This window comes from Mytilus galloprovincialis, chromosome 9 (assembly GCF_965363235.1).
Source record: "Mytilus galloprovincialis chromosome 9, xbMytGall1.hap1.1, whole genome shotgun sequence".
NCBI classification, from domain to species: Eukaryota; Metazoa; Mollusca; class Bivalvia; order Mytilida; family Mytilidae; genus Mytilus; species Mytilus galloprovincialis.
In genome coordinates, this window is record NC_134846.1 from 7,408,107 (window position 1) to 7,430,505 (window position 22,399).

The 22,399-nt window shown below is 34.1% G+C and overlaps 1 protein-coding gene and 1 long non-coding RNA gene across 2 annotated transcripts in view; one reads left to right on the top strand and one right to left on the bottom strand.

Moving 5' to 3' along the window:
- LOC143044340 (protein qui-1-like) overlaps positions 1-4,727 on the bottom strand; it is a 43,268-nt gene extending 38,541 nt beyond the window's left edge. Inside the window, exons 1-2 of the mRNA XM_076216290.1 lie at positions 4,581-4,727; positions 1,323-1,525 (exon numbers count right to left, since the gene is read on the bottom strand). Coding sequence (XP_076072405.1) covers positions 1,323-1,525; positions 4,581-4,698 — 321 coding nt within the window. The 5' untranslated portion in view covers positions 4,699-4,727. The remainder of the gene's footprint in view (positions 1-1,322; positions 1,526-4,580) is intronic.
- A 13,452-nt stretch (positions 4,728-18,179) lies between these two features.
- LOC143044341 (uncharacterized) lies at positions 18,180-20,737 on the top strand. Its single transcript, XR_012968648.1, has 3 exons — positions 18,180-18,341; positions 19,236-19,304; positions 20,418-20,737. It is a non-coding gene; the product is annotated as an uncharacterized LOC143044341 (long non-coding RNA).
- Positions 20,738-22,399: the final 1,662 nt, after the last annotated feature.

A 22,399-nucleotide genomic window follows, 5' to 3' on the forward strand; every position in this document is an offset into this window, starting at 1 on the left:
TTTTGGGTTCTCAATGCTTTTCAACTTTGTATTTGTTTGGCTTTTTAACTATTTGGATCTGAGCGTCACTGATGAGTCTTATGTAGACGAAACGCGCGTCTGGCGTATAAAATTATAATCCTGGTACTTTTGATAACTATTTATATATTAACAATACTGACTCTGTTGTTTGATGTTCTGTTCTCTCACGTTTTAATTAATATCAGGTAGTGACTAAATAAAATAAGTAAATCGAAAATAAACTGACAACGGCATGGCTAAAAATGAAAAAGACAAACAGACAAATAATAGAACACATGACACAACACAGAAAACTAAAGAATAAGCAACATGAACTCCATCAAAAACTAGGGGTGATCTCAGGTGCTCCGGAAGGGTAAGCTGATCCTGCTCCACACATGGCACCCGTCGTGTTGTTTATGTGTTAACAAATCTGGTAAATTGTGTAATTCGGTAGGTCACATTCATCAAAGGGAAGGGGATTCTAGTTACGACGTAAGGAACATATCCGATATCATTTGTGAAACGGTTATAATCCATAACGGTCAACCTACTCGTGATGGCGTCCCTAAAATTTACAAAGGGATGATTTCAACTTCATCATTTGGAACTCTTGGTTTAACAGCTTCCTTGTGCGCAGTAACCCTCTATCAAAAAAATCATGATCGGAAATGCAAGCAAGGGAATATCGTATCAATTGGGAGATATATACCCCGTATGCAGGTGCTGCTGGAATGTTGCTACTTAGAAAAACGAAAGTTCACGGTTGGAAAGGTGAACTCATCTCTTTTGTCGTAAAGTTTTGTTTTCAACCGACCCTCATTGTCAATTTCTAGATGCAAGTCAAGATATGAAGCCGACTTAACTGTATCTGTAGTATCTTTTATTTCTAGTTCGATGGGATAGATGGGTTCAACATAGTCACAAAATTTTGAATTATTTAGTGAAAGAACATCATCTATATAGCGGAAAGTAGAGTTAAAGGATATTGCTAACTTCTTATCTTTCTTCCTAAGAAGTTCCTGTATGAAGTCAGTAAATATATTGTAGATAAAATGTAGTTACTCTTTCCAAGATTTGACATTATCAAATGTGAATTCACCGTTTCAGAATATAATCAATTCTACACAGTATTTCTAAAAGCTACATGTAGACCAACAATGTTATGAATATTTTAACTATCATGGATATCAAACCAAGACATAACAATATTCACTTTTTGGAGAACTGACTTCAAAAATGACTCCTGCAAAACAGAAAGAAAAAGAAACACCCAGAAATTAATTATCAGTCCTTAAAACAAATAAAGTTGATAATATTACCACAAAGAAAGGACCAACTGATTGCTGATGACATTTCTTTATTTCTTCTAAATGCTCTTGAAACCTGTAGGCGTCCTGTACGTGGTCAATTTCACTTCCATAATGAACATCCATCCAAACCACGTCCAATCCATGCTGTACACATTCTTGTTGCAGAGCGGGCAAGGCATCACGCCAAAGATGGTAACGCTCTAATTCAAAATCTAGATGAATATAAATCGACTAATTTAACCATGTTACCGTATACAATAAGTGCTTTATTTACCTAAAAAAAAGCCAAACACATTGTTTTTTACTCTTTACGTACACTCATTTTTCATGTCTGCTATATATCTTTAATATTTGAGGATCATTTGTTCGTAAATCATTGTTTAAGGAACCGTTTACGATTCTTTACATAGTCTTTCTAAAACTTTGTCCCCCAATTATTTATTTCGCCTATATAGGAGCTGGAAACCAAATAAACATTTCAACCCTTTTTTAAGAATACAAAAAGAGCAGTTTAATATTTCAAATAACTAATTGTAAACAGTGGCTTTGATTTTTATGAATCTTCTTCGTTATCACCTTGTGGTTTTTGATTAATATTTCCATCTTTTAAATTAGATTTGGACGAATTCATCTTTCTTCGTCGATTCATTGTTTGGTATATATGCCGAGTTTATTAATACCTTTATGTAGGTAAACTTACTTAATATGAACAGAATCCTTATTGTGTGAATTGATTTTAATAAAAAAAAAAGGTTTATTGATAGATTTCTATAATAGATGTGATTTAGACAGTAAGAAACCTTTTCAAATCGCTGATGCAATCAGAAAACAGTTATACAATAAAGAAGTCATTTATTATAACTCCGAGGAAATTAAAGCATTATAAAATGAGGACAGAGTAATATATGCATCCATATTTGGACAAAGTTGCCACTATGATTAGTTTGCTGGAAACGTTTTACATAAAATAGAGAATGGAAATGTGGAATGTGTCAAAGAGACAACAACCCGACCATAGAACAGACAACAGCAGAAGGTCACCAACAGGTCTTCAATGTAGCGAGAAATTCCCGCACCGCGAGGCGTCCTTCAGCTGGCCCCTGAACAAATATATACTAGTTCAGTGATAATGAACGCCATACTAATTTCCAAATTGTACGCAAGAAACTAAAATTAAAAAAATACAAGACTGACAAAGTCTAGAGGCTCCTGACTTGGGACAGACGCAAAAATGGGGCGGGGTTAAACATGTTTATGAGATCTCAACCCTCCCCTATACCTCTAGCCAATGTAGAAAAGTACTATGTCAGGATAACAGGCATTATACCATTATTACAGTGAAAGCGTCTAATTTTAATCTCCTTAAAGGATAGAACAGTAATAATAAGATCACAATTACTTTAGATTTTGGTCGATTATGTTAAATAAGAAATATTTTGATCGGATAAGTGTTGCCAAGACGATGAACACGGATGTGTTTTTTTCCGAGAAAATTAAATTTGTCAATATTGTCTTTTGTCGTGTTGATAATTTATTTCTTCAATATAATTCTTATAAATGTAACTTAAGTCATCTGATTATCCTTTCTAACGTAATGAAGAGTATAATGAGCTTACGACCGTATAGACTGAAGAGTATAATGAGCTTACGACCGTATAGACTGAAGAGTATAATGAGCTTACGACCGTATAGTTAGGAAAAACAAAATATCTCTTTTAGCAATTCTTCTTAATTAAAACAGAATTTGTCTACGGATAAGGAAATAGAGGTTCTGTTTGTAATGATGCTAGAAATAAATCGGAGATATAGGAATATGTTGTATGAGTGCCAATGCGACAATTCTCCATCCAAGTAACAATTTATAAAAGTAAACCATTATAGGTCAAGGTACGGCCTTCAACACGGAGCCTTGGCTCACATCGAACAGCAAGCTATAAAGGGTCCCAAAAATTACTAGTGTGAAACCATTCAAACGGGAAAACCTACGATCTAATGTCTACTTATCAAAAGAAAGACGTTGATGTCTTTTGATATACCTATATTTCATGTCATATGAACAGGTAGTTTCGGAACCGTGGCTCTTATGTCCTTACGTTTTATTTTTACTATTAGTGGACCATAATAACAATAGTAAAAAAAAAAAAAAAAAAAAAAACAGATGTACCTAAAAACTACGGTTCTGCAGCTAATTAAAAAAAGATTGCTGACTCGATACCCGATCCACCTAATTCAACACTTTATAAGGACTCACTGGAGGCCTCTGTTAAGAAATTCCATTTTTTAATGGCCGGTAGTCAAGATTTCCTGACTGAGCTACAGTTTCAATTTTCATCAGATTCGTTTTGAATCGAGAATTGTTAGTTCTTGTCCTGAAGATAAGATAATATTTATTTTGGACTCAAAAGCAAAATTAAGAATGGAAACGAATGTTGTGACAAAGAGCAGAAAACAGTAGAAGACCAGGAACGGGTCTTCAACACAGAGAGAAAATACCAATTAAACCCGGAGTTGGGATTCAGTCGGTTCCTTCACAAAAATGTGTACTAGTTCAGGTTCACTGATATAAGCATAACAAAAAATATTCTCTCTAAACGGACAAAATGTTAGAATATTTATAGTATTTGTATCAATTATTGATAACAATTAAACAATACTCTCTTACAATAAATCATTACTAAACATTGTATTGATCAAATAATTTTCGGACACTTTTAACATATTGAACATACTTAACGTTGACTTCCGTATAACTTCCTTGAATGGCATAATTTCATTTACGACAGACATATTACTTGGACTACATCAATAATGATATCCCATTATCATTCTAAAAACCATTATCTCATATTGCTCTCATTTTATTTAAAGAAGCAGACTTACATTTGAGAAAAAAGATACACAATAAACATTCATCCAATAAGGATGAACTTGTAAAATTATATGCGATATGATCTAATTTTAAAGTCGATAGACCACAAGAAAGGAAGAAACTCAAGAAATTTGGTGTGTCCAAGCACCTTATGTTTATTTACTATCAACGGGAACGCAAAAAAAGCAACAAAATGTCACTCAGGAAAAAAAAATGATTTTCAAATGACAAATGAGTAGTAAATGTGAATATATATGTGTGAAGTTTATTTAGTTGTTTTATAGAGACACAAATATACGATAAACAAACTCAATGCATCAAATTGAAATAAAAATACACAATTCTATAGAATTCTATAGAATTAGGATGATAGAGTTTCAGATTTAAATATTTTCTACCTGATCGGTTGGAACATAAGTATATCTTCAAAGTTCTTTTTGGCAGAGGTGGTATTTCTGATAATTTTCCAGACAGAATAATGTCAGTCAAATCGCTCATGTCACTCTTCAACGACATTTTGCCTTCATGGTATTAACATATGGACTTCTGAAATGTAAGTAGAGTATTGTGATATACATAGTCCAAACTGAACCAAAAGACTTACGGACGTTTCGCGATACCGGTGTTATATAGCCATTCTTCCCCGATGCCATTTTTTCCCCGGGGGAAAGTTTAAATTGGATCATTGCAGTTCTTTCCCCCGCGGAAATTTGGCAATACGGATATTTATAGTCACTTTCCCCATGCCAATCTTTCCCCCGTAAGATATATAGATTTCATTATATTCATGAGTCTGCAAATTAAATCCAACAGAGTTGGAATTAGATTTTTATGCTGACAAATATTTATTGTCAATTTACCTTAAATTACACAATTGTTCGTCAGTCTGTCTATGTGTTCACTAGTCTGTCTTTATTTTCACATGTCTTTCAAATAGTCCCTTATAGTTTGTCTACATTCTTCACAGTCTTGCAATGTGTCCACAAGTCTGTCTATATGGTTACCAGTCTGTCTATGTCCACCAGTCCGTCTATGTATACATTTTCAACGGTCTGTCTCTATTAGTATCTATTAGTCTTTCTTCGTGTTCACTAGTTTGACTTCGTATTCACCAGTCCGTCACTGTGTCTACTATTCTGTCTACATGTCCACCAGTTCTTCTCCGTGTTCAATAGTCTATCTACATGTTTACCAGTCAATGTACATTTCCAAGTCTGACAACATGTCCACCAGTCTGTATGTGTCCATTAATCTGTCAACATGTCTACCATGACAGCCGGTTTAAATTTCTACTATACTGTGCTAACATCTATATTTTCACCTGTCTGTAATTGTTTTTTTTTGTGTTTTTTGTCTGATCGTACGAATCGTCAACATGCTGACATTTACATGCATTCTTTTGACTGACAACTTACTACATAAAGGTGTATAATCTATATACTAATATTCTCATGCTTTGAAATGCCAAACAGTTTTCGTTGGAGGTCATTATCACCAAAGGAACATTTTAATATGTTTCGCCACAACAATTCATGTTGCAGGTTTAGTTTTTCTGACAACAGGCTAGTATGACAATTTCGATGATGCGAGTAAAGCTTCAAATTAAATAGTCTCATCTATCTCCGGTTGAAAAACTGTCGTTTCACAACCATACTAAATAGACATCTGCACCTGTCCTAAGTCAGGAATATGATGTTCAGTGGTTGTTGTCTGTTTATGTTGTTCATAATTGTTTCTCGTTTTTCGTTTTTATATAGATTAAACCGTTGGTTTTCCCGTTTGAATGGGTTTACACTAGGGGGACACATGAACATGATTTTGAAACAAACTTTTGGGGCCCTTTATAGCTTGCTGTTGGGTGGGAGCAAAAGCTCCGTCTTGAAGGCCGTACCTTGACCTATAATGGTTTACTTTTATAAATTGTTACTTGGATGGAGAGTTGTCTCATTGGCACTTATACCACATCTTCCTATATCTATGTTTTCGAAGTTAATTTCTGTCTCTGCGTGCTTTTTTTATTTGAACTGTAGCATGGTCTCATACATAATAAAAATAGTCGACGTTGCTGACGTTATATTACAAGGGGGAAACAATAGCTTCTCGTGCTATAAGGGGGAAAATTGGCCTGATCCTGGTTCCCCCCTATCACGCTGTCATGGATCAATCCAGTTTTTCCCCCGGGGGGAAGAATGGCTATGGGACACCGGCAGTCGACAGACTGATTGTAAACCGACTCTGTGCGATACCGGTCAATGGGTATCATCTTCGATGACTGCGTTTAATTAATTATGAAAAGGAACTATTAGTCTCTTGCAAGGTCTGTGACTTTTAACAACATTTAAAATGAAAGTAAAATAAAAGTTAATGATTCAATACACATAGAACCAAGAACTGATCTATTAGTCAAAACTCTGTGATTAGAGAAATAATGTAAACTGAACCAACAACAAATAAAAGGGTGAATTAGTATAGGATTTTAACGATAATTACTACCAATGCAGAAAATGAAAGAAATATATAAAAGATGCATAATTATGAATTGCGAAAATGGGACATTCGATTTCCTTGTGACTTCTCGAAGTATTGAAATATTTAACATTTATACATTACACGTAAACTAAATAATAAACAGGAACTAATTGCTTAATGGACATTCCATATTCTGTTCGTTGTCTACAGATATAGTCCTATATCAATATACTACCATTTATCATGTTTATCTTTCTTTTTAATGGGACCAGAAACACAAACGATTTTACAATTAAAGAAAAGAAAATGCATGAGAACAAGACAAGCTGACAGTTACTGTATCGATGATTATTTGTTTGTATATTTGAAAGATTTATTTTCTATACAACAAACAAGTGATTACTTTTAATTGCTTTAGATTAAAATTTGATAATGTATAAAAAAGAGCTGCACAACGTTCCTAGAATGTGTATTCGTTTTTTCCTATATAAATTCGACAATTGTTACCATTTATATAGCATTCTTTGCCGTTTTGATTATGATAATTTTGAGCTACAATTCTTTTCATGCGAATAAGTAGAAATCTGCATCGAAATGCTTAGGAACACTTAGGAATCCCGTCCCCCTTTTCTTTTTAGGTTACAAGTAATCTAACAGTGTCGTTGAATCAAGATTAGATCAACATTAGTCTGCTAAAGTTCGCCAAAAATGTGGCATTCAGGGGCAAAACAAGTTGTTTCAAAATCATGATCATGTGTCCAAATAGAGTTCCATATTTACCTAATGACTGCTACAGTGTGAATATTCGAGCAAAAATAAACTGATTATTTATAAGCATGTTTGTCCATAGCTAGTACATATAAGGCAGGGTATGTTTAAATCTCATGAATATGGTATCGTCTTTATTACGAGTGTAAAATTTACCTCTAATCAATGGGAATGTAAATGTTTATAGTTTTCTACATTTTAATATCAAAGATATTTTACATCAGCAATGTATAAAACGGTGCTTCTAACACGCGGCTAAAATAAAATTGTCATATTGTTACTGCTAAAGCCCCGGTCAAAACAGGTCGTACGATTGTTTTGTCGTTGAAGATCTATTAAACAGTTGTCGTAGCACTGTCGCGGCACTGTCGTGGCACTGTCGTAGCACTGTCGTGGCACTGTCGTGGCACTGTCGTGCAAAATGTCAAAAAAATATTTCGAGTGGTCACATCAGCTACGACTTGTCCACGATAATTCCACGATGGGTACATGACAGAAAACAAATTTAATAGTAATGTCGTGGGCTTGTCGCAAGTCGGTCATGCAACGGTCGTACGACAATCTTGAGTTGTTTTGGGCCATTTTTTCAGGTTTTTATGTCATGGGATGCGCGTGCTACTGTCGTGTCACTGTAGTGCCACTGTCGTACGACTGTTACACAATAGTCGTGGGTCACTCACGCGTTTGACTCCAAACTACTAGTGTATAAAGAAGGCCCGATGTATTTAGGTTAGTGATGCGAGGGGTGACTCTCAGCAAAAGCTCTTGAAACATGTCATACTCCATCCGCATGAGTCCAACGAATTCACCGGCAGATTCACGCTTCAATTCTTGCATTAATGTACTATACTGCCCAAACATCAGTCGCAGTTCGATCCATGGCCTGACCAACCAACGTCGGGCGTCTCGCTGGTTCCTATGCTATTCACGGGCTCGAATCAACGCTAACAGGACTATATTTTGCTCTTGTTTTATTTTATTAAGCGCCTATTTAGCAGGGCCAAGCGTAATTGTTGAATAACCATCCTCTTTGAACGGCAGACTACATGTATTTTTCAAACATTCATTCCCGTCGAATTGTATTCTTCTAAATAAAACGAAAATATGTTGCACGACGAACGTACCACTGTCGTACGACAGACAATCAATGTTGTGTGAGCATCGTTCGAAATTTGGTATTCGTGAGACATCGTGCGACTGTATCACGAGTGTTTTCCGACAGTTGTGTGATTGTCTTACGACCGACGTGCGACAGTCGTACGATTTTTTTTTTATTAAAATGGTTTATGGTTTATGGTTTATACCCACGACAGTCCCACGACTGTGGTAAGACACTCTCACGACAGCCACAAGACAGTGACACGAGAAAAAAAATCGTAGAGCAAAAAAGGTGCATGTCCAATTTTCGTCCCACGACACACGACAGCGCCACGATGCTCTAAATGTTGTGCCACTTTCGTACGAAGATCACAGATGACCCGCGATTTGACAAAATTTCATGTCGTGGACCTGCATAGATGTGTCGTGGGTTTGTTGTGACCAGATCATAACAGTATGAAAAAGTAAAATACCAAAAATACCAAACGCCGTTGAAAATTTAAAACGGAAAGTCCTGAATTGACTTCAATGGTCCAGGCACTTTCTTATGTAGAAAATAGTGGATTAAACCTGGTTTTTTTTTTATAGCTATCAACAGAATATAAGTTGAAGCAAACTGTAGATAGCTTGGTTGGAATGTCTTTAAAAATTATCTGTATTTGAAGAAGTAACATTTAACTAACGTAAAAAATTAAATACTTAATATCCATTTAACCCCTTCTCAACAATATATTGTTCAGTATGAAATCGTATTATCAACACGTATTTATACCACTCATCTAGACAAATCGGATAAAGTGAGGAATATATAAATCCCATATAATCTGTAAGGATGAAGTGACCGTGTCCTTTAAAGTGAATGTGACATGTCTATATGATTCTAATGGTGAAGACTTGGACAGTAACAGTTATTAAGATATGGCCATTTTCGGCATTTCTTGAAAACGAGGCTAAAGTTATCAAAGAGATATATTCAAACGTGAAGTAAAAAAAAAAACCCACGAAAAACGATGAAAAGACAAATAATAGTAAACAAAACACAACATAGAAAACCAAAAAATGAGTTAGACGAACCCCCTAAAAACCGGGTGTCATCTTGGGTGTTCCGGAAGGGTTAGTAGTTCCTGGTCCACATGTGTCAGCCGTAGTATTACTCCTATTGAATACGTTATACGAACAATATAGATAAATAAAACTTGGTTGTAAATTTTCCGTTCAAACATATTGAAATTTCGGCTAAATGTAACAAAAACTTATCATTTCTTTTCTTTATTCCATCTTTTTAATTTACATGTAATCGACTTGTTTATAGCAAAAAGTTCTAATAAGAAGAGTTTACGGTGATCTTGTCCTTTGACCACTTAATATTATCACGGCCATATGTTGACTGTAGACAATATAATTGTGAAGACCTTAGATGCATACGACTTAAAGTCACTTCAGATATTTCTGGAAACTGCGATGGAAATTATCTATATCTCCTAATCTAAATAACTGTTTTACAATATATTAATACTAGAACACACCCGCGAAATCGCGGGCATATACAGCTTGTGAACTGTTAATTGTAGGATGATTTTTTGTAAAAAATATTATGTATGGAGAATTTCATAAAAGGTATAAAAAGCCCTCTCCCTTTTTCCAAAGTCCGATATTTTTTTCCTTTCTATTAAAATCAATTATGTTCTTGTTTCTGGCCTCATACAACAATTATTCTTCTCCTAATCTACAATACATCTTTTGGTAAAAGTCAAATTAAATCAAAAATTTGCATCGCTTCAAACATGAAATAAATGTAACTGCTTATATATAGACCATTATTAGTCTAATAAAATATGCTTCTAGGACAATAAATCAGCTCTTTTTCTTTTGAGAACCTTATTAACATGCCAATGGTAGGATATGAATCTTGTATAAATGATTAAGACCGACTTAGGCTAAGTTGAGGGGTGGTAGGAGGGATCCTGATCCCGAAATCCCTGGCTTAAAAACACGAAATCCCGAGAATTTAAAGAAATTCATATCCCGAAATCCTGAAAATTGAAAAATATATTCCCGGATCCCGTAAGGATCAATTGCAATCTCCAAATTTCGAACTTAAAACACCCGATGCCGACGTCCCGAAAAAAAGTCCTGCCTCCCTCTAATCTCTACCCTTCATTCATTTTGGCCAAATCACTACTTTCACTTTCAACAGTAAGTTTTTATGCCCCATATATGGGCATTATGTTTTCTCAGTAGTCTGTGCATCTGTGCGTTCCTTAGTTCGTTCGTCTGTCCGTCTGTCCCGCTTCAAGTTAAAGTTTTTGGTCGAGGTAGTTTTTGATGAAACTGAAGCCCAATATACTCGAAACTTAGTAAATATAGTGCCGATGTGGCATCCGTGTACTATGGACACATTCTTGTTTCAACATGTTTTACTTATTTTAATATATATATATATATATATATATACAACTGGTATGACCCCTTAAATAGTAAACATTTCAAAGAAAACAGAAGACAGAATACAGTCTCTCTATATATATAAAAGTAGTATAATCGTAGTTTACATGTAGATAAACGCGAAAAATAATTGCTATCTAGAGGGAGGTATAATAGTTGTGGTTCTTGCGATCTAAACACCATGACATGGAGAACGCTCTGATTGGCTTATTTATTTTTCATTTTTGTTATCTATCATACGATTGGTTGTACTTGTGTGCATGTTTCAAACCGGAAGTCTTATCTATGACTAAAACTCAGTCTAATGACGGAATCAATATCCGGACTCCTTTTTAGTCGTTTTTCTCCAAAAATAACTCAATCTGAATAATCATAAGAATGGATGACAAATGCGACTATGCGACTATGCATGTTACCTATAGAACACAGAGGCATGATGATTAATTTATCGTGGAAGGAAGAGAAGCGACACACAAAATGAGGTCTTCTCGTTTAATAGTATAGATATATTGCATTTTTCGAAATACATTTTTGTACCATGGAATTGCTACCCTAGGAATAGATCTCAAAGCAGTATTTGCAAAACCCTTTGAGGGTTATGGGTTCTTGATGCTCTTCAAATCTATTTTTTTTTACCTTTTAAACCTTTTTATTCAAGCGCCACTGTATCCGAAGCATGTGTCTCACATACACAACTTTAATACTTGTATCTATGATGAGTCTTTTTTCTCAAGGAAGAGTCGCAGTTAATCAGTCTGTCAATCTATTTCTTTCATTTAGATTTTATCTAACTAGTACGATGTCTTAGGTTGAAAGTATTAGACGAAATTTCAACAGAGATAAATGAATTCGTTTTTAATGTTTTCAGGTGCAGGCATACAACATGCAAGCCTATAATACAACAGGCGTACATATTTAGTTAACTCCTAACTCTCCCTCGCCCACCTCGTCCAACTTGAAAGATACTATGTTTTTTAAATGTCGTTGTATAATCAAGAGACAATTTCCTCGCATGATTTCTCTCATTAATACAGATTTATTTTATAATACTCTGCTATGAGATAAATCAATTATGGAAAATAAACGTAGCAGCAAATGATCCTAATTCATATAGATCCTGAATTTTACATATCATAAAACTTGGTGCGTAGTAACAGTATTTTTTTTTTATCTTGGCCACCGCTCTGCAATCTTTAAGGGAGCAACAATCAAACTTCAAAAGGGGAGAGGGTATGGTTATTATTATGAGTAATTTTTTTGTTTCCGCGTTTAAGTGCGAACATTTTTATTTAGATTATCAATCAAATTAAAATTTAACCCTATAAGGTATGGAAACAATCTTGATTCAGAATAGTTTTTTGGTCATCTGCAAGACCAGAATATTTGTCTTTATCAAATTGGAGATCAAAGAAATTCTTTGGTGTTAGGGTAGCTACATTTGTACATGTATATAGCGCTTAAGCTTTCATTGATTTTACACAACAACCAAAGAACTGTAAAATAGAATTTCCGTTTTTGTTAATGTTTATGTAAATCATTATATATAATTTATAATTTTAAACCGACCTCAGGATCAGAAAAATGTCCCAATGAACGCTAAATTATTTACACAGATGGAAAACAAAATATGGCGTTTTCCTTTTTACACAACGAAACTTCTAAATGTAATTTGATATTCTGCGATTTGTATGCTTTACCATAAAATGAGGGTAAATTAAAAAAAACCAAATCGGCCTAGCCTATAAACAGCTTCATGTGTGTATACATAGATATGTCGCGGAGAACAGTACTAAAATTTAATGAACAGTAACGAGTACTAGTTTAATTCCAAAGAGCGTTTTAAAGAACTTCGAAGTAGAAATAAGAAGATGCGATATGAGTGCCAATGGGACAACGCTACATCCAAGTCACAATGTGTAAAAAGTAAACATTTGTTTAGTACGGCCTTCAACACGGAGCATTGGCACACACCAAATAGCACGCTATATTAGACCCTAAAATGAAGATCCAGGAGATACTGCGACAGTAATTCAAATAGCATTAGTTCAAGAAAAACCAAACAATACCGTGGACAAAAAAAAAAAACGACGAATTGCAGTCACTGATGTGCATTCTAATTTTCAGGTCAATCAAATATTAAACTATCTTCATTTGATTTTGCCATTTGATTAATAGGGACTTTCCGTTTTGAATTACCTTCTGAGTTCAGTATTTTTGTGAGTTTACGTTCTATTACGTGACACTGTACATGTGTGACACATTTTAAAACAATAATAACATTTCGTAATACTTTAACGTTTATTATTAAAGTTTATTGCATTCGATATTTCCTATTCTTCATAGTAAAATTATCGCTTAATATTAAACAAATGTACTCGTCATCCTATATATAAAATGTAGACTAACTTACCTTAATTTACCTTTCGGCACATTAAAGACATTTATGCATGTTTCTCAATAAATAGTAATAGACGGTAATGTTTCCATGGTGACATGACAATAAAGATGGAAGTAGATCAATATATGAACCAGGTGTATTAATTATAAGTTTCTTTAATGGAATTGAACGTTCTGATCATTGTACATCATAGACAGTGTTATACATGTCTTTCGGAGGTACAAAAAGGATTAGGGTGGGGAGGTGTGTGGTGAAACTTCCCTAAAATGGTATCACAAGGAAATCATTGATATTGCATTTCTACAATTTATACCTGGTTAAATTTGAAGCTTATTGCTAAATATACGAAAAGAGTGTGTGTGAATTGGGTGACACGTTTTGTATGCACTGTCTCAGGCAATCTTCATAAAATTATGTAATTTAAATATCAAAGTTAATCATTGGCTTTCAAAAATTCGGTTTTGAGCGTTCCTGATTCAGGAAAATCCGGAAAATCGCTTTGGGCGTATGCAACTAATAACTGGTTGTTTTTTCTTTCCAAACTTGTAGGTCTTTGGTTCACTGACACTCAATCGCACACTCTTAAAAATATACTTGTTAATAAAGCATTACCGTCTTGATGTACAGGTTAATATCGGTTGTATATCAGATTCAGTTAATTAAAAATTGGAGCTTTATTTTTAGCTCGAATGCTCCAAGAATAGCTTTTATTGACACTTTTCATGGGAAATTGATCATTCTTAAGGTATAATGCGTTGTATTGCATATAAATTGTAATCTAATTATGAGTAATTAAACAAGCAGTTGTATCTGAGAAAACTCTGACTACATACCTTTTACTTTCTAGAATTCCAGTTATATTATGTAACCAAAGAATATAAATAAAAGATGCTTTTAAAATAGCGAAACTAATTCTAAAATATTGATAAAGTTTTTTCTGTATTATACCTTTGATCAACTATGGTGATACCAGAATAAAATGATATACTACTAAACAGTCTAAAAGATTTAACATTTTCCAAGTCAGCAGTTTCATTTAAGCTGACAGCAATTCAAAACATCGGAACACTAGTACCACCTACATGATTCAAATATAGCATTTGACTTTTACGTAATAACCGTTGTTCATTGATGAAGGAAAATATTGTTAGTCTGGGATCCTGGCTCACTGCTCGACGAAGTATAAGATTGGGTCATTGCGCCTTGCTAACTTATTAATGTAACTATTTAGGAATGCTATTGAAAGAACTGTTGATGATTTAAAAAAAAAAAACCAATCAATTTACTTATAGCCGAGTTTGTCAACGTTATGTAAGCTTTCACAGCGTTCATGTAATTTGACATCCCCATTCGAATATACATGTTTAACCCCGACGCATTTTTGCGACTGTCACAAATCAATAGCGTCTGCCCCTTGTAATTTTTTATTTTACCCCCGTCCGTCCGTCCGTCTGTCCCATTATGGGTATACAGTTATTCCGCATAACTCCTCCTACAGTTTGAATCCTAGGAAATTTTCACTTTGCTGTCTGTGTGTACATATATTGAAGATGTGAATGTGGTCAGGGTTTTGAGTTTTATTAATATTTGCTCTCTTGGGAGACAGTTGAACTCCCAGACACAATAATATCTCAAAGAAAGTTTTGCATTGACTTTGTTATAATACAGTTACTTCAGAGTGGAGTGCGGTGGCATCACTTTGTCTAGTTAGCTCACCTGGTCCAAATTGGCCAAGTGAGCTTTTCTCATCACTTGGCGTCCGTCGTCCGTCGTCCGTCGTCGTCGTCGTCGTCGTCGTTAACTTTTACAAAAATCTTCTCCTCTGAAACTACTTAGCCAAATTAAACCAAACTTGGCCACAATCATCATTTGGGTATCTAGTTTAAAAAATGTGTGGCGTGACCCGGCCAACCAACCAAGATGGCCGCCATGGCTAAAAATAGAACATAGGGGTAACATGCAGTTTTTGGCTTATAACTCAAAAAACAAAGCATTTAGAGCAAATCTGACGGGGTAAAATTGTTTATCAGGTCAAGATCTATCTGCCCTCCAATTTTCAGATGAATCCGACAACCCATTGTTGGGTTGCTGCCCCTGAATTGGTAATTTTAGGGAATTTTGCTGTTTTTGGTTATTATCTTGAATATTATTATAGATAGAGATAAACTGTAAACAGCAATAATGTTCAGCAAAGTAAGATTTACAAATAAGTCAACATTACCAAAATGGTCAGTTGATCCCTTTAGGAGTGATGGACATTTATAGTCAATTTTTAACCATTTTTCGTAAAGATTAGTAATCTTTTACAAAAATCTTCTCCTCTGAAACTACTGGGCCAAATTAATCCAAACTTGGCCACAATCATCTTTGGGGTATTTAGTTTAAAAAATGTGTGGCGTGACCTGGCCAACCAACCAAGATGGCCGCCATGGCTAAAAATAGAACATAGGGGTAAAATGCAGTTTTTGGCTTATAACTCAAAAACCAAAGCATTTAGAGCAAATCTGACAGGAGTAAAAGTGTTAATCAGGTCAAGATGTATCTGCCCTGAAATTTTCAGATGAATCAGACAACTGGTTGTTGGGTTGCTGCCCCTGAATTGGTAATTTTAAGGAAATTTTGCTGTTTTTGGTTATTATCTTGAATATTATTATAGATAGAGATAAATTGTAAACAGCAATAATGTTCAGCAAAGTAAGATCTAAAAATAAGTCAACATGACCAAAATAGTCAATTGACCCCTTGAGGAGTTATTGCCCTTTATAGTCATTTTTTACAAATTTTTCGTAAATTTTTGTAATCTTTTACAAAAATCTTCTCCTCTGAAACTATCGGGTCAAATTTAACCAAACTTAGCTACAATCATTATTAGGGTATCTTGTTTAAAAAATGTGTGCTGTGACCAAGCCAACCAATCTAGATGGTCGCCATGGCTAAAAATAGAACATAGGGGTAAAATGTAGATTTTGGCTTATAACTCTGAAACCAAAGCATTTAGAGCAAATCTGACGCTTTTAAATTGTTTATCAGGTGAAGATCTATCTGCCCTGGAATTTTCAGATGGAATCGGACAACCTGTTGTTAGGTTGCTGCCCCAAAATTGGTAATTTTTAAAGAAATTTTGCCGTTTTTTGTTATTATCTTGAATATTATTATAGATAGAGATAAACTGTAAACAGCAATAATGTTCAGCAAAATAAGATCTAAAAATAAGTCTACATGACCAAAATGGTCAGTTGACCCCTTAAGGGGTTATTGCCCATTATAGTCAATTTTCAACAATTTTCCCTAAATTGGTAAATTTTTGTAAATTTTACAAAATATTTTTCTCTGTATCTAAAGAGCCAAGTTTAGAAAATTGTAAGTATCTTAAATATTATTATAGATAGAGATAAAATGTAAACAGCAATAACTCTGAAACCAAAGCATTTAGAGCAAATCTGACATAGGTATAATTCTAATAATAATCCAAAGGGCCAAGTCTATATAGATAGAGAACATTGTAAGTAGCAAGAATGTTCAGTAAAAGTATGATCTACAAACACACCACCATCACCGAAACACTTTTATCATGAATCCATCTGTGTCCTTTGTTTAATATGCACATAGACCAAGGTGAGCGACACAGGCTCTTTAGAGCCTCTAGTTTTAATTTAAGTTCATTTATATATATTGGAGCTTAGTGTGACGTCCATTTTCCCTGAACTAGTATACATTTTTGTTTAATGGCCACCTGAAGCCCTTCAGGAGGGGGATTTTTGCGCTGTGTTGAAGCCACAATTGGTGGCCTCGGGCTGTTTTCTGCTTTGGTCGGGTCTCGTCTCTTTGGCACATTCATCATTTCCATTCTCAGTTTTATTGTCATGGTTTTAATTATAGATCCTTCTTATGTTTCTCCTCAACAACACATTTAAATACAGTTATTTTTACATTTTACGTTGAACCAGTATTTCAAGATCTATGATTGTTATTGATATGTATATTTATTAATAACTAGAATGCGGATAAAAGCTTAATTAGATAGATATGTTTACTAAGTGGATGCCCTTGAAAAAGTTGTAAACAACTTCAAATAGCAATCTAAAGTTCGGTATTCGGTTTCTAGTGATCTCAGTATGTCGAACTACACATACATTTGTATGCAGTAACAAAGGTCCATTAAAAAAAATCCTTTGCTACACATGCTACATGTACATGCAAATATGATTTATTTTTGCTACTGAAAATTGTTTAAGTATTGACATCTATTTAAGTATTCAATGTCATCATAAAAGCTCTGATGACTTATACAAATTTTAACGCTAAAAAGAATATGAACCCGCAATTTCAAAATAAATTATTTTTCATTTTTCAGCTGCTTTGTAAAATCTGGTTTTGGCACACTTACTTCGTGTACAATTTTCCAAAGTTCATAGAAAGAATTTTACAAAATGCAGTTTATTTTCTTAAAACAAATTTCTGTATCAGGAAGCTTATTTGAAAATTTCTGAGAATTTTCAAAATGAATTTCCAAAAATATTATTGATTTTGGTGTATGTAACACTATCTGACTAAGTAACACATTTCTGTGGTTGTCACTCCTTTATGAGATTATTACACGTAAATAAATAAAAACCTTGCATACATGTCATTTTGCTATAGCCCAAGCTGAAGTTAGCTGTTCGTTTTTTTACAAATTGGTGAATTGCAATGGAAAGTCCTGTAATATTTTACGTTTTTCTAACCTGTCTGGTTAGTTCCACTGGTGCACATGAATGTATCGGAAACAAGTGCCGAGATGGGATAGCAATGCCTCTACTTGATAAAATGGGAGCCACATTGAAAGCACACTTAGACGTCACTAATATGAACAACCATCTTAAAGCATACATTCAACAGGAAATCCAGGAAGGTGTTATATTTGTTATGAGGAATAAAATGAAGAAACTTGTGAATGCGGGTCTTAAAAAGATGAGCACTGCAATCGAAGCGAAAGTGAAAAGTATGTATTACTAATTAATTTCATCAATTATATGTCTTATAGTTAATTAAAAAAAATTCGGACAAGTAAAACAGACAACCAGTGTGTTAGATGTTTGTGTTTTAATTAATAAAACTTTCTCCACTAAATTCTTCATGGATGTTACAAGGCTAATTTTTTTCTAGAAGGGTGAATGCGTTTATGCCATTACTACCCCAAAACGACGTTGAAGTTATAACGAAAAGAAGAGTCGGCTACGAACATTTTTTTAGAAATGAACATTTTAATCTACTTTGTTCCTATAAAACTTTAATCTTTTGTTTCCATCACGTTAATATATTTCGATAAGACAAACTGGGGTTCGTGTTTCTCAGTCGTTAGTTTTTTTGTTTGTTTTTGTACTATCGTTTGTCTTTTGGTTGTTTTCTATTTTAGCAATGGCAATGTCAGTTTATTTTCGAGTTTGAATGTCCCTCTGGTATCTTTCGCCCCGCTTCAAATGTAAATATTTACTTAAGAATTGAATGTTTCTTTTTGTAAGTTCTTTCGGGGTGTAAAAGCGATGACCGACGTACATTTTATATGAAGCGCGGAAGCGCTTCATTCTAATAATATGCGCACGGTCAACGCTTTTACAACCCTGTGAAATTAGAAAAAGAGATATTTTACACTTGAATTACATTTCTTTCAGCTAGGATCATGAAAACACGGTTTCTTTCAAGTTCTTCCTTAATTACCATGTACATTTTATTGTGGGAGCTCGTGTCATCATGAATATTACATTTCATTGTGTAATGAATGTTAATTTCAGAAGGATTCGAGATTGCTGTTAGCCAATCAAAATAACGTATCATAATGAAACATACATTCAATTGCTTATAGATGTAAGAACACCAATGACAATTTTTTTTTCAGCTGGTACCTCCTACGTCCAATGGGGAAGGACAAAATGCACAAATGAAAACACAGAAATGGTTTATACCGGTAAATATCTATAATAATTTATATGATAGAGTTGCTTTATTTTGACATTTCAAATTTACATTTAGAGGTGCTGCACCATATTTTCATTTACATAATTATACAAAAAACCACCCGAGATGTAACACGTTAAAACTCATATAGCTGTACCACTGCGGTACCCATATCCTCCAGATACAATAATTACACCTCAGATATTTCGAGGATAAGTTGGGGCATCATAAAGAGGAATAAGTAAAAATTTTGTTGTACTTGTTTCTATTGTACTATCAGAATTAATTGGCATGAATGTATCAATTACATATCCTGTATCCATCTAGATAGTTTTGTATCATTTGAAAATAAGTTATATTTGTGAGGTCATACAATAAAATTTCTATAGTTTTTTATATAACAAATCCGCACTGTAAGTTATAAGTGAATGTCAGTCAAATTGTGTACAAATTGTAATTTGTACATGCACTTCATGAACAAATTGTAATATGTAACAAGTCAAAATACAAATTACAATTTCTACATTTTTTTGTACAAATTATAATTATTGCAAAATGATAACGTTTAAACAACATATATCAAGTACAAGAAATTAATTCAAACTACCAAGATCTGTCCGTTTAAAGGAAAAGTTCGCTTTCAACCATATTAAAATCTTATTGAAAATGCATATAATCGTTGTTATGCGGTTAATATATGATTATTATGTATTTAATTATTTTAGCCAACATTCATGCATTCTTCTCACCATAAGTACTAATGCATAGAATTGTTTTGTACATTGTATCACGTGTTTATGTTTCATGCAAAAAAAACCAACACTGATTGCACTTCTTCATATTCCTTCTAAATCAGTGAAAGCAGTTTGTCAAAACTGCTTAAAAAAAGAAGATTTTAACTTAACTACATGTATGTCGGTTAAAGAGCATAAAGTGTGTTTCTGGAGAAAAAAAATGTCAACAGGGACGGTCGAAACTAAGATTGGAACACTAAACAATCAAACATTGAATCAGTTTTACTGTAAGAAAAATAAATTGATGCCATCATAGGACCATTTCTGACTAGATGTGTGTTATCTTAGAAATTCTGATGTATTTTTCTGTAGCACATTTTATCGTTTAGGTTTTGTTGGTGGATCTTCATATACGGGTGGTGGCGCTCCAAATAAGCTTTGTGTTCCGAATGAACCACAGTGGGGTATTGATGATGGTAGAGTAAATAGAAGTCCTTTCATCGGTGCTACTTTGTTCGACAACTGGGACATCAACATCAAAGACACACTGTTTGATAAGAAATACACGTATTATGTCATTCAGTGTGCTGTTTGTCATGTGACCAAAGCAACGTCGACGATCATGATACCTGGAAGGAAATCATGCTACGAAAATTGGAAAATGGAATACCATGGTTACCTGATGGCTGGTTATCCTCTTCATAAGGCTGCTTCGGAATATATCTGTGTCGACGGAAACCCTGATCATATTAAGAGAGTACCTAGCTGGGCTGACAAATCTCTTTTGTATTCGGTTTATTCAAGATGCAACGGAGCCACACCTTGTCCACCCTACGTCAACGGCAGAGAAATGACATGTGTAGTTTGTTCTAGATGAATAGCCAGATCTGAAACACTTTCTTGAGTCAAATTGTGTAACAACTTTAAAGTTTATAAGCCACTATAGAAACTTACTTTGAAATACACAATTTATTTTTTATAATGAACAGAAAATCTGTATCACGAATATATAAATAAACATATTTGATGCAGTATGTATGCCTTTTTTATACTACTTATATGTCATGTCGAGTAACTTTGAAAACTGAACAACAGGTACACAGTCCAAGTAAAAGTACGTGTTAAAACTATAAATTTCATAACACGTGATAATTGAATATCACTTGATATTAATTCGTTTGACTCGAATCGAGTTATTTGATTTAATACTCGTTTAGTTTCTGGTTAGGGGAGGGCTGAACGCTCACACACATGTTAATACCCACCACATTCTTAATGTGCCTGTCCCAAGTCAGGTCCTGCAAATCAGTAGTTGTCATTAGTTGGTGTATGTATTTTTTTGTTTTATAATGTTGTCATACATCAATGTTTGCTCATTGTTGAAGGCAACACCGTGACCCATTACTTGATGAATCCACGAAAGGAGTAGGTCCAGTAAGACCCCTTTTTGGCCCCAAAATTTAGCAGTTTTCCAAAAATTGTAAAAATTAAAACTTTTAGTTATTTATTGGAAAGTAGAATACTTCTGCTACATAAATACTGTCTGTTTTTGACAATACAATGCACATGTATCGGGTACTAGCATCATTAAGTCATGCTATATTACTGAAATCGTCACAAAATTTTAGCATTTTAGTTATATTTTAGACGGTTTCCGTCTTAAATTAAAGTGGCCGAATTTGTGTTCATTCTTAATATTGAAATGTAAGTTGTATTTGATGATAATACAAAACATATATAAAGGTTGAGGACGAACACGGATGCGGCCACTTTCATTTTTGACAAAAACCATCTGAAAAGTGACATGTTTTGGCATATTTGATAGATTTTTCGTATTTAAGCTTGAATCAGAGCGTTTTTAATGACTTAATCATTTAAAATCTTTCACATAAACTAATTGAATCAACTGAAATAGACACTTAAGTGTTTAAAAAGTGTCCAAAATCTTTCGTCAGATGAACCTGAAATTTGAGGCCAAAATCGGCCCTTACCGGACCTACTCCTTTTAGGTTCTCCTGTGGGTAGGTGTCTCATTAATGATCATACCATATCTCCTTATTTATAAAGTTTAAACAATACATAGTTAAAGTCCGATCAATTGATTATCGTCCAGTGGAAAATACTTCATGCATATTCAGTACAAGAACGAAGTTTACAAGATGGGTCGATCGGGATGAAATAATAGGTATTAGACTGTCACTGAAAAACGAGGGCGCTATGAGAGAGTACGGAATATTGGCTTGCTACAGGCTACTATCATAGTGCAAGGTATATTGTCTAGCTCTTTTATGATTGGGTCAGGATAATTGGCTTGTCACTATGATAAGGTCAGGAAAATTGCCTTATTAAAGGCCACTATGATAGGGTCAGG